General features: G+C 31.0%; 1 protein-coding gene across 3 annotated transcripts in view; it reads right to left on the bottom strand.

Annotated features, from left to right (window-relative positions):
- The window catches only part of rb (adaptor related protein complex 3 subunit ruby), a 107,130-nt gene that overhangs the window by 85,014 nt on the left and 7,287 nt on the right, over positions 1-14,829 (bottom strand). For 2 of the 3 annotated variants that reach the window (XM_035365860.2, XM_035365861.2), the window contains exons 4-7: positions 6,525-6,599; positions 6,345-6,440; positions 1,227-1,387; positions 584-650 (exon numbers count right to left, since the gene is read on the bottom strand). In XM_035365860.2, the coding sequence (XP_035221751.1) occupies positions 584-650; positions 1,227-1,387; positions 6,345-6,440; positions 6,525-6,599 (399 nt within the window). Of the gene's footprint in view, positions 1-583; positions 651-1,221; positions 1,388-6,344; positions 6,441-6,524; positions 6,600-14,829 lie in introns of those variants that run through there. The other variant, XM_035365862.2, reaches the window with a different exon arrangement.

Raw genomic sequence — 14,829 nt, 5'->3', positions numbered from 1 at the left:
TCAGAGCATATTTACAATTAAAGTTTAGCAATTCATTCAGATAAACCAGAACAGCAGCTCTGTTGATGTTCATTGAAAAAGACAAAAAGAATTATCACCTCAAACTGAATTTTTTGTTAATGATTTAATCTGCTATTGATTTCAGGATTAATTTCTTATGTTTGCTTTCTTGCTAGGTACCTCACTATTACTGAGTTGATTAAAATTTTCCTATTTTATTCATATTAATTATTAGTATTCTGCATGACTTTGATAGTTGTTAATGAAATAATTTCCAATTTTGTTCTCCCTTTGTCTATATATAAACATATATACATGAAAAATTAGCACCAGTATGTTCATGTACACATCTATCAAAACTTCATAAGTATTGACTGAAAACACTAAAAATTAAATAACATGTAAAAAAAATTCAAAGACGTTCATGATCATGAAATTAATCACCACAAATGACAATGATAAATTTTAAAAAATAACATGGGAACAGAAAAGTTTAAAATGAAAGAATAAAAAATTCAGTAACAAGAGGTGAACATTTTTGTTTGCAAAAATGCATGGATAAAAAATGGGAAAATAAACTTACAGTTGTTTTATCTGATAACAACTTTTCTAAAACTTCAATCAGTTGATCTTTCTGCTCTGGATCTAAGCTACACATTAAAAAAATACATATATGTTAATTATTAATCATTATTTAAAAATCATCATTTTAAAATATGTAAGTGACATAAAAATATTGTCTAAACAATAATATTATCAGCAAAGTATACAGAACATTACTAGGGAAAAGGAGGTAAGATAATTTGCTCATCAGCAAGTTCTGCAAATAAGGGAATATTCTACAGCTAATTCTTCAATTTATGTAAGATGGAATAATATCAGATGATTTACCAGTAGCTTTAATTTGCAACTATCAATGTTATCTGATAATGTTAAATTCAGACTTTGTTTTACTCTACTTTCATTAAATACAAGACCCATGCCTCTATGCCCTTTTTATACTAAATTACAAACTTTCATTATTTTACCTTTCCTGAAACTAACTTAAAAATATCTTAAACAATTAACTGTATTATAAGCATAGTTATAGAACACTTTATTTTTAATACAGTATATAACATTACTTTATGACATTATCTCTGACTTTTTAGAATAAAATCTTCAAAGAAAAAAAAAAAGGTTGTAAAGATTATAAGCAATACAAGGGATCAGAAGTATTACCTAACCTGTACAACTTAGGGATAGCATGGGCAGCTGTTTTCCTTACATATGGAGACATATCATTCACAGCATCACGGATGGCCAACATCATTATTGGCACTATGACTGGAACTCTGATGCTAGATAAAACTCTCAGTGCACTAGCTCTAATTAACTGATTTGGATCCTGAAAGGAAAAAAAAAAGACTTCAGTAACTTAGAGTTAAGATATACAGTGGTAGATAATTGCTACAGGTAAATCATAAACAGCTATACAGTGCGTTAAAAAGTAAGGGTGTTTGGATGCCACGGGAAATAAAATAATGAAAGAATACTAGGAAAAAACAAAGATAATTTATTGTGCTCTGAAATCTAGAAGGTTTTGAAAAGTTTTCAAAGGACAAAATGGTCATATTGTGCTGAATATGTAAAAATAAAAAAAATTCAATTCAAAACCATTCACAGGCATTCTGGCATAAAATGTCAATTTGGGATATGGTCATCATGGAGGGTAATGTAAGATTCCACACACTGTGTCATACTTTGCACAACATTATTCAACAGCTGTTTGGGTAATTTATCTCATTTCTCTGTCAGTGCAGCAATGAAGGTGACCTTGTTTATTGGAAGGCATTGTTGACCAGCAAGACTCCTCCCCAAAGCATCTTACATTTCCAATGGGATTCAGATCTGGAGAATGTGCTGACCATCCAAGGCATTGAATACCCTCGATGGGCAGCGACTGTTTGATGGTATGTTGCCATCCATGAAAACAAATTTATCACTGAATTTTTCACCATGGAACATGAAAAAAGAGGCAGCAGAACATCATTAATATATCATTGGCCAATAATAGTCCCAGTTGCAACCACATGTAGAGGCGTGCAGCCATTGATCATGGTATCAGCCCGTACTATGATACTGCATCTCGGATACTGTTTCTTTTCTGGATATTTTCTGGACGAAAAGAAAGTCCTGGATATTTTCTACTCTCTTGTCAGATCAGTCGACATCTATAATTAGATAACACACTAATCCTACTCTTATCTAAGAATAGTACACAAGCCCAGGTCTACTGTGTCCAGTTACAATGCTCGTGATACCATAGCAAATGGGCAGTACATTGCTATCTGGACAATAAAATGCACACAACAGGATGGCGGCTGTATACTCCTCCTTGATGCAAACATATGACTACAGTTTTTCAGAAGATTCGATTGCCAGTAGCAGCAAGTAAATGATCTGCTACATCAATAACTGTGCTGCTCCAGTTCTTTTCGTCGATAACACTATATACCTATCTTCTGCAGGCAGCATACTGCAAAACATGACCTTCCCCATAACATTTTGCTGCATATTACATTTGTTTCAAATGTTTTCCAAAGCTCTGAAATAGCATTGTGGCTAACGTCAAACTCCCTAGCAGCATCAGTTATTTTTTGTTCTTCAATCTTGCCAATAATACAGCCACAGGTCAAATCATTTAAGTGATGCTGGGAAGATATATCAAAAATTGCAAGTTTGTCAATTCATTCTTTCCTGATAAAGTTTGCTTTTGAACAACACAGGTCAATACATGTCAAATCTTTTATCAGCGCATCACGTAAGGAACAACTTCGTCAACCCAAAATTTGCTTACACACAACATGTCTTCCTGCATCTCACACTTCTATTAATTTTCACATTTTCATACCTTCCATTTTGCAGTTGCTATCGCTGCTGTCATCCCTAGCAGTCCCCCTTAGCAATTGTCCACCAGTATATAAATACTATATGATACTGTAAAATTAAAATGTTAAAAATTTAAATAAGAAATTTTAATAATACAAACATGATCATTTATTTTATCACTAATGCCATACTATTTGGTATTCCCATCTTGAACTGATAAAACATTTATTAAGTTGATGATATAACTAAATCAATATTACATTCCAAATAAATCTACATAAAAGCACATTTTGAGATTTTTTAGGTCTTTTGCCTAAAACTGGAAAAAATTTTGAGAATCAAAATAAAATTATTATTATTGTGTCCTATGTGATCAAATGCATTAAGATAAATCTGTTAAGTAAAAAATGCCAGCATTTTACTTTTGTTTCAAAATAAAATTGTTTTTATATTTTCCTCAAATTATTCACTGAAACATGAAATTCTAACTACAAATATAAAATTCTAAATCATTTTTCTAAATGTGAATTATTAAACAATTTTAACAGGAAAAAAAAACATTAATATTAAATAAATTAATAATTAAATGCAGATGGGTCTCTAATTTCAGATTTAACTAATTCTGATACACTTTTTTGTAACATGTTCAGCAATTTCTGCAGATATCATATATTAATATCCAAAAAATCTGATTTGGACACCAGGACTTTCTTGTATAGCCTATTTAATTACTATTTAATTATACACATTTTTGCTGCACTTTATTTAAACTTATTTCCTTGAATTATTCTAATTAATAAACTGATATCTTAAGGCAAGTTGAAAATGACATAAAAACTGCAAATTTTATAATTAAATATCCCAATAGATTTTTGGCATACTAAAGTCAAACTTCTTATGATTTTATTTTTTTTATAAAAAGCATAAAACTTTCAAAAATATAAAAATCGCAACGTATTAAAAGTTAGATTTCGTTATTTGTGCTAAAGTAATTTTTTTAAATTTGACATCACCAAAACATGAATATTTTTATCATTTATAACACTTCTGTAACAAAAAGCATATGACTACGACCAACAATTGTGAAAATAAAGGATGGGTATAGGGTGGGTGGGTGTTACATGTGATATATTCAAACTCAGAAGCAATGACCAGGAGCAGGAGGAGAAATTTTGATGCGTAGAGGTGTTGATCCATAATGACTAGGAAATTGAAGGCGAATGCAGGTTAAATCTTCAGTTTTATTTTCGGCAACATGTTGCGGCTACACACAAGTCGGCACATTAAATGTGCCTGTTCCAAAACGCTTACATTTTTGATAATTTTGTAGCAAGAAAGCAGCAGAAGACAGACAGCAGTATAGATAGGCCAAAGCGTGGAAAGCAAGTACGTAATGTTCAGGATGAAATCTGAAGTCAAACTGAGTTAGTTTTGATTCTCAAAGCATTCTGATTGGCTAGTTAATATTCCTGAAAATTATTATTGGCTGGTTGAATTTTAGTTCCATTTACATCATCATAATTACGTAAGAGTCATATGACATACATTTTTCTTGAAATGACGCAGTGCAGAGAGTGGTTACTATTTTTAGAATAGATAAGGGAAATTAATTTATGCTGCTAATTTAATCTTTTACATATTATTTTTCTTACATGCATATATAGTATATATATCAAGTAATTATTATAAGAAATTAGTAAAAATATTTTTATTAAAAAGATTACCCTCGTGCTTTTGCAGCTGAGGATAATGGTTCAGTGATTTTTGTTGTTTAACTTCTAAATTAAGATTACCCTTCCATAGGAAAAACTGTTTAGGGTATTAAGGTACACTGCGAAAAAAAAGGGGAAACAGTTCTTGTTCTACTGGGCCAATTGATGAAATTCAAATTGCATGTTTCATGTCTCAAAAAGCAACTTAGAATATGTACTAGATTTATATATAGCATTGTTCTAATATAGGTATTTTGACACAAAATCAAGTTTTTCTGAAATGACATGACATGCCATTTTTTTTTTTTCCCCCATAATTCACTTCTACAGCTGAAATTATGCCTAAATATTAAATTCTGTAAAATTTGCTGCAAAATTTAGGGAGAAATTAAAAAATTCATCTTGGTTAATTTTTTCAATTTGTGCCAGGAATAATGCACATTAAATCTTCTCATATACTGAGAATGCAGTTGAAGAAATCACTTATCCCACCTATTACTAACTGTGCTAGGCTTTATGCTCTCCCAAAAGTCCACAAAACTGGTATTCCTTTTTGACAAATTGTTTCCAACATAGGTACAGCATCATATCCTTTAACCAAATATTTAGTTTCCAGATATTTCCTTTACTTGATAACAATATTCACACAGTAAAAAATTCTTTGGAAGTCATCAATAAACTTAAAGGTATTTCTCCACTGCATTTCATTATGGTGTCATTTGATGTCAAATCACTGTTTACTAATGTTCCCATCAAAGGAGCACTAAAATGTCTTGAAACTAGGCTTCGGGAATTCCATTTCACACATACTGAAATTGACGAGTTGGTTTCGCTTACTAAAGTCTCTCTGATTCAAACCCACTTTGTTTTCCAAAATGAATATTTTTGTCAAATTGAAGAATTGCCTACAGGTAATCCTCTCAGTCCTGTACTTGCTGACATTTATATACATTATTTTGAGGTGAAATTATTTGATAAACTATCGTTTTGTCTCTGGATTTGGTATGTGGACGACACTTTCGCACTTTTTGATGGTAATGAAGAAGAATAGAACATTCAGATTCCCTACCTGATCCAGTATCAGAATTATATTCTGTTATGAGCCACTTACTGTTATCCATTTTTCTTTTATTTTGTGACAAAATTGGGAAGAAATACTATTCACAAAGCCTAATACCCTGCAAACAAACTCGTTGAATTTCTTTACATAATGAAAAGCAGCAAAACCAATCTCTGAACTTGTTTTACAATCCAATCTCTCCTGGACCACTAGAGACATCAATTAGAAACACTGCAAAGTAAAAAATGTGAAAAAGCCAGGAAAATTAACAGATTAGTGTAGCAAAATACACTGCCCGAGTGGTATAAGGACAAATCAAAAATGTCCCTTTCGCAACACCCGAACATTGTTCGAGCAAAACATTTAAGTGGTTAATATGTCTTTACAGTTGGCTCTTTGTAAAATATTTCTTAAATATATATATATGTTTAGAACTGATTGCAATAAAAAACAAAGATACACAACCAGATGTTATAGCAGTCCCAAATACAAAATTGTAATGTTTTATAGCTAATCATTTTTTAGTTATGCAAGATACATAAATACATACACATGAAATTTTACGAGATTACAAAACTTCCTTTACTTCATACAAAGAAGTAAAAATTAATTATTAAGTACATCTCAATAAACAAAGTTAAAAAGAGCATATATTTATCATAAACAACAGATGCATAATTTAAACAAAATACCCTTCACACCTTCAAAGCTCTCTGAAATGTACTTATGGATAACAAAGCTAAATCTTGCTGCTCTTCTGCATACCTCACAAGATATACATACACAAGTTTCTTAACCTGAAAAATGAAAACTTCAATGAACGATTTCAGAAAGGAAAATAAATAGCTTCTGTATAGAATAATTTTCATTTATAATCTCACCTCAATGTTTTTAGAAACAACATTTTTTACAACAGCTGGAAAAAGATCTGATGCATCTTTTCCTTTTGCTATCATCTGCAAGAAAAAAGAATTAAAGGAATATTATTACACACAATAAAAAACAAAAGTATCTCAGATATTATAATCTTCAATAAAATTATAGCAAAAACTATACCTTCCAATAGTATAAAATAGTAAAATGAAAACGATCCAACAGAAATCAATTCATAAAATTTATACTATTAAATGCATAGAAATTTTATTGCAAGCACAAAAAATACAAAAATTTAATTCATAAAATTAAATTCACTTGTGCATGCTCATCAAAAATAATAAATGCAGAGCATTTTAACAAAGAAGCTTTATTTCAAGTACTGTGTACTTTCCACTGTTTGAAAATGTATAAAAAAGATCAATTATCCCAAAAATTATATTAGTGAGCTTCTTGTATTTTTAAGCTGAAAATAAAAAAAATTGCTAAATGAATTACGTTATATGTTTATCACACCTGATCACTATTAAACAGCTAATTAAAACTGTATTATAAAAAATTAGAATTCATATACACAAACTATTATTTAACATACCAATAAACTTTAGGGCAACTATAAAAATTAAACAATACATCATTAACGAAAGATAAATTATTATAACATTTTATTCACAAAAATTTACACTTCTTTGTTTACAAAAATTTGTCTTATGTGATAACTGTAGTTTTCATCAGATGTTTACTTTAATTGTATATATTTTTGAATCTTTACTTCATTCCCCCCCCCAATCAGTTACAAACAAAAATCTCACTGACTTACTTGCAAATAGTACCTATTATTTCTTTATATTTACAATATATCTAAGGAAAATTTTACTATCCAAAGACCCATTCAGTTTAATGAATCATCATTTAAATATCTAACTCAAAATTTCTTTGCAAAAAATAATCTCAAGTTGCATATATTTTATAATATGGAAATATTTCATGATATATCTCAATCAAGTAAAATGTCAAATTTTAATTTTACAATACCACTCCGCACAGTTTAAAAAAACACATATAAATAACATGCTTGTTAATAGGTAAAAACACAAACAATTTAGCTGATGAAAGGAAAAATTTTTAAAGCATATACATTCTTCATTCAGGACACAGTGTTCAACCATGACAAAAGCAACCTTGGCTGGCATTCTATCAAAACATCTGGAACTGTTCTGAAAGGGTTAATTACAAGTCACCATGATGAGGGACTCATGTGAGAATTTACTCTTCAGCAGAAAGAGGGAAGTTACAACCAAAGAAGGGAAAAATCCATGTGTCATTGGGTGATCCTGTCATCAGTTGTCTTTTACAGCTTTATTTCATACTCGTAGAAATAAAAGTGAAGATTCGTACTGATTTGCAATCCTGGAAACCAAAAATGTTGACTTTTTTCCACAATACACGAATTTTACATGAATAGAGCATATTTCATTGCTTACTTAAAAAAAAAAAAAAAAAAAAAAAAAAAAAAAGAGGGAGAGAGAGAGAGAGATCAATAAAAATAATGGAACTATATTTTACAGCGTAAGTACTATTCTATTTATAGTTATAAAAAATCAACAGGTTCCCACCCCATTTGATCTTTGGATTTGCATTAATCACAATTAATTTAACATTACATTTGCCAATATTGTGATCTTGTAAAGTACATTGTAAAATTAGTACATATAGAGTAATTGACATTTATAGGATAATAAGCAAGTCTTTCCTCCTTATGAAAACAGAAAAGTTCAGAAACAGTCCACTCAATATTACATCATACATAAGTTGTTTTTTAAATATGGTCCATATTTACGTACCATATGAAATGCCATGCATACATGACAAAGTGTATGAACGTAAGTTCTCAGCATTCTTTGCATAGAAGCCGACACAATCTGCATTCACAACATTAGTTTGTATGTTTCGTAATGTGAAAACAGAATGTTTGAGAAAGTTGAATGCCATGCCAAATATAAAATACATTAAGTCACCCAATTCTTAACAGCAAGCTGCAGATATTCATTACCAAATATGTGAAGTGCACAGTAACAATACAGTGCAACAATAAAAACCAAAAATTGAAAAGACTGTTTCAAAGGAGGACAAGAAAATGTCCATGATGAATAGCACTCTTCTGAGTCTTCTGTAAGAATTTATGATTTGGTTCACGCATCTGAGACAGTGGCACAGCTAGAGCGGGCCAAGGTGGTGTCTGCCCCAGATGGCACATTTTTAACACGTAACAGGGGAGGTGTGGTCTCAGATACCGCTACAGATGTTGTTCCTATCACTCCTACTCTATACTCAGTCTGATTGAGTGGATTCTCCTGCTAGCCTCTTCTTTTGTGACCTTGATAATTTTCACCCATTAGCTAACATTTTTTGCACCCGCATCATTGTGAAATTCTAGTCCTTTGTCTGAGAGCGGTATGTCAGACCAAACCTCCTTCTCAGTGTTATGATTTCTGTCCCAGGTGGAAACATGGCTCTGAGACTCGGTCTGAGAAATATCATATATCCTTCTGATTCGCGTTATGCAGAAGAGCTGCAAAGAACTCTTGATGAAGTAGGAAGTAAATTTAGCAATGAAGATGAATGCCAAGAAAATTTTGCAAATGAAAGTTCGTATTCCACGATATCAGAACTTTCTGAATCTAACAATGAATCACTGAACCAGAGACTAAAACCATTTCATCTAAAAAATATTATTATAAGAAAAACTGCTTCAAGTGGTCATCTATTGAACCTCAACGAAATGTGAGAACTCCCGCGTATAATATAGTTCATCTTCCAAGATTATGAGTATATGGAAAATTGGGTGAAAATACGGATCCTAAAAGCATTTAGGAACTCTTTTTCACAAACAAAATATTAGAGAAAAGAACTGAAACCTTTGTATTTATGTGCAAGTTGTAAAATGGCAGTTTGTTTAGTATGTGCACAAAAATTATGTCATGAATGTGCACAAGAATATACTAAGTAAATTGATATTTTTTGCAAGAACACAATGATATTACTGATAGTTAAGGTATTGTCATTTTTTTTTTTTTTTTTATGTTTCAAACAATATTTATATTTTTCATCTGACTATATCTATCATATGGTAAATTAATGGAAAATAATAATTATTCATAAAAATAGTTATTCTGGTTTGTTTTGCATAATTTACATTTGCAAAAGGTTTTTCTAAAAAGACGCTCATGTTGCAGGAAAGACGTTCCTTGTGCTAATTGATTTCTTCGTACTTTTTTTTTTTTTTTTTTTTTTTTTTTTTTCCTGTTTGAAGATAAGTGAGAACATATGGGTAAAATAAAATTTTAATATTTGGAATAAAACTTCGTATTTAAATCATAAGGAGATGCGGTCTCTGTGACCGCACGTCCCCAGTTACGTCTCAATATTTGACCTCCCCTGTTATGGGTTAAGGGTGACATTTTTTGTGTAGAACATTACTTTATAGGTGTCAGTCAGATGGACTGTTGAGGCTAGTGAAGAAAATTAAGATTCTAAACTGTTATTTAAATTAAGAGAAAAAATTTTTACTCTACATCAGTGGTTCTTAAACTGTGGGTCGCAGGACCTGCAGCAGGAAGTCGCCAAATATTTAGCAGTTTTGATATTTCTTTAACTTATTATAATAATTTTACAATTCCCAAATATTTTTACACAATGTATCTGAAAATAGAAAAAGATACGACAATATAGACAAAGAAAAAAGCAAAACGTTTCGACGCATTCTTTTTATAACAGAAACGTTCATTTTACTTGCTTTGCACGTGATGCTGTCATTTCGTCTGTTACTTTTTTTTAATTTTCCCATTGCTCTATGTCTTAAAATTAGAAATTAAAGTTAATGATCTAAAACTGCAATAGTATATTACAGTTCAAGTAAAAAAAAAATTGACAGTTTCACACACATGTGTGTCGGATTTGCACAATGCTTATGAGGTCCCACAAAATTTTCGCAAATATTATGGGGTCCTGGGGGTCATGAAAAAATCTCAGTGATAAAAAGGGGTTGCGGCTGAAAAATGTTTAAGAAACCCTGCTCTAGATAAAGTATTCAAAGAAATCACTGCATGATTTCAACAGCTACGTATTTTTTGTTACACATTTTTCAATCTGCCAAATACAATTAGACAAAATACAGTTAGAAATATAAATTAAATTATGATCATGAAGGAAAATTAAAGATTCCATTGATATGGAAACATTACATTGATACGGAAATTCATGGATAAGAAAAACATATTTCACAGTTTTATTTTCTTCATTGCTAGAAAAATTGAAACAGGAACTTGGAAGGTAGTCATTTTGAATTTTTGCAGTTTATTCTAAAATATAATCTCCAGGACAAAATTCCAAATACTGCAATACTAGTGCAAACTGCCCTCTCAATTGCTGCAAAAGTTGCTAGTTGTGAGAAGCGTTTTCTAAATAAAAATTATTTACATAACTACAAATGTATATTCTATAGAGAATAATGTATAAAAAAACTCTCTAAACTGTCTACATAACAGCAACAGAAGCAATGCAGCAGACTATGACACTAACAGCTTCTTCAAACAGAAGCCAATGAATTGTAGCCATGACACCAATAGTTTCATGAACAGAAATAATAATTTTAAAATTCTCAAATTAAAGTTTTTCTTCAGAAATAAATACAAAGTTTTATTTCCCGATGCACCATTTTCACATTTTTATAGTTATTCGTTAGTGTAACAAGAGTATCAGCAAATTCAGGAACCGCCCCGGGTGGCAAATGTTTGAGCTATGCCAATGATTTCAGAACCAAATTCACACAAAGAAGAGATGAGCAAATGGCATGGTGAAATGAAAATGATCATTAATAATTACATCACTGGTAACAGAGTTCTGTAAGGAGGGGATTCAATTATGATATTTAAACTAAAAAGTGAATTAGTAAAAGAGAGGGAAAAAAAACGGTATGTAAATACCAAAAACATTATATATATATATATATAACTACTCTCATATACGAATGAAATAATAATAATAATGAAAATATAATGAACTACTCTCATATACGCCCTCCGTTGGCGACAAATTTCTCACCAAACATTTTTGGCAAGAAACTCAACGCTGCCATATTACTACCGACAGCGCATAACCCACAACAGAATAAACGCACCCTTTAAAATTCACTATATTTGTTTAGCATAGGGACACTCTGACGCTAGGTTCAATTGACAGTACTATATTTCGTTCATATTATAACTATGTCTATGTCTCATCACTTAGTAAGAGGCAATCGACCATTAACGGCCTTTACCAATATACTTGACTTTTAAATGCTTGAGGAATCGAGCAAGTTGTATCCAATAACATGGAAGTACTTGTGCACATGCTGTGCTAGAACTCGGAGATTACTAGCGACGGAGGCTCCTGTACCGCCATCCTTAGAATAAGTAAACTTTAAACAAATGAGGTGTGTGGCACCATTTATGACAAGCATTTCAGTTGACTGGAGCTCTTTCATATTATAACACAGAGTGCACAAAATTTATATCATTTAAAGAATTATCTAATCGTTGCCACATTCTATTCAAATAGTATAAAAGAAATTAAGCAAACAAAACAAAAAAGAAACAGTTTTTCACAGACGATTGAGTAAAATCTCATTCAATTAATTCAGTTCTCACTCCGCGACAGGGCAAAAATACATAAAAACTCAAAATATCTGTATTAAAAATCTTAAACAAGTATTTCCTTGAAAAAATTCCAGAAAGGATTAAGCACGATTGAATTCGCAATAATAAACGAAGACGTTATCTTTATTGTTAAGCTAAGTTTCTCTAGATTGGCAACAAATCCACTATTCTGCTATTTCAAATGTAAACAAGCAATGGCCGCCACGAAAAACATTATTAGGCCTAGCGGCCCTTAAACAACTTTAAAATTGTCGATAATTCTAAAAATAATGCATACAGATTTACTAAAGGCATAAAAACTTTAACCGGAAGATACGTACAACATAATTCAATCATTTCTAAAGCAAAAAATGTACAATTTACAAACATATAAGAGTAAAAAGAAACTGAGATTACTGAGCCGGGTAACAGTGTGGATATATATATAAATATATTTATATATGTTTGGTGCGGCCGATTGCAACCAAAATACAAGGTGCACATCTACATGTTATAACAGTCCTATATACACAATTTCAAAGTTCTGAGGCTACTCGTTTTCGAGTTATGCGAGATACGTATGTACGTCCGTACAGACGCCACGAAAAATTCTCTTCAGAATTAATTTTAAAGCAGTTTTATAATTTTTTTTAAGGAAAAGAGTATTTTATTCTGTCCTTATGTACAGATATCACGCAAAAACATCGTTAAATCGCATTCGATAGCGGTCAAAATGGATATTTTCGTTGAAATATGCTGCCTGAAACTTTTCGCGATTACAATACTTCCTTTTTACTTCTTACAAAGAAGTAAAATCAATGAACATAACTTTCTACAAAATAAGAACAAGAATAAAACAAAATGCACTTACCATGAATGAATGCTTCTTCGAACAGCAGAAATACCAATTTCAAAATCACCAAAACAATTTCATCACAAATTTGTTAAAAGCATCTTCTCCCGTTTCAGAACAATGATGGAAAATATATAAACCACCAAATAAAACTCCAAATCGCATTTCCGATTATAAGTCGGCAAATCACATAATCACTATTATATATATGGCAGCCAGACTCACTCCACAAAATTGATACTATGTTTCACAAATAAATGTTCAAAATCTTCTCCTAAATACTTGCAGAATTTCCAGCCACCGCAAAAAATAGTTGCACCAGCCCACACGACTAAAATTTTGCCAACATGTCTTTCATTGCTCATATGCCCTCGATTGCATCATAAATTCATTTAAAACCACACAGCTCACGAACCAACTAGCAACTAAGACCACTACAGTAGTAAAATCCAAATTTCCACGTAAAAAGGGTTGTCACAGAAACCCAAATCGCCCCCAAAACCATCGCAGAACACGCAATCCCGCCAAAAACAAAAACCAGCACACAACACATATCGCTGCATTTGGCGACCTGAGGACGCATATAAGAGTAGAGCCAAATAAATTTTTACTTGCTTAGTTTTTACTGCAAACAGACTTCACTTAAGAAATAACTTGAATTATTCACACAATTAAAATTTGATGAAATGCAATAACTTCATACACCAGACTTCAATCTGTAAATAACTTTATCTGATAACAATTGTAACTACTTAATCCTGAATAAATAATCAAAGAAAAAATAGCAAAAGAATAATTATCAAAAAATATAATAAATAATAATAATGATAATAAAGTAACAGAACCAGAGGAGGATTAACCATTAAGCAAAATAAACAAATGCTCACAGTGTCAAGGAAAAGGGGCATCACAAAAATTTCCCATTGCTGATTTTACCTTACAGCAAATGGTGCTGCTAAACCAAGATCAAGAGAGATAAAACTAGTGTAAGTGTATATGGAGGCATCAAAACTTATAAGTGTTTCAGATAGGGGTGCCAAATTTTTCAAAAAAAAAAAAAAAGTCTTGGGCCGAATGTGATTCTTGTAATTGCTTAATCTGTCCCATTATGAAATCCTGTTTGACAACATTTTCATCTCTTTCTTATCAGATTTTTCTGTATACACTACCAAAATCAAAAGTGTGTATCTATTGTTATAGTGTATACGCATATATAATATATATATATATATATATATATATATATATATATATGCATGACTAAACTAGCAATCACCCTAAGCTCAAAATACTAAATATGCTAGAAAGCATGTACATATAACAAAGAATATAATTACAGTCAAAAGTCTTTAATTCGGACTTGTCGGGACTTCGGCGATTCCGGATTATAGATCATCATTTTAAATCTGGTAAGATGGCATGCAGAAATTATAAAATTAAAAATATGAACCCGTAATTTATGAAATAAAGAGCAATTATGATCTAAAGGGTATCAAAATTTACAAAAAAAAAAAGCTTAATATTTATTTGTTCACTTCATTAAAGATTTCTTTCAACGCACACATGCGTAAAGCATACATTATGCATAGTCGAAATTGGAAAACTGCAACGAGAAAACTTTTGATTTGTATTCATGATATTTATAATGACGAGAAATTTGATTTAAATCATATCAAAGACGGAGTACATCGAGATGAAATACTACATTTAGTAAGGAATTATACGCTGAATAAAATAAAAATATCTGCCCTGAAGATAAGGATAGTGCTGACAGATCAACTT

This window comes from Stegodyphus dumicola, chromosome 4 (genome assembly GCF_044657685.1).
Source record: "Stegodyphus dumicola isolate Sdum_Otavi_A_Nest chromosome 4, ASM4465768v1".
Lineage (NCBI taxonomy): Eukaryota > Metazoa > Arthropoda > Arachnida > Araneae > Eresidae > Stegodyphus > Stegodyphus dumicola.
This window is presented reverse-complemented; position numbering and strand designations above follow the sequence as displayed.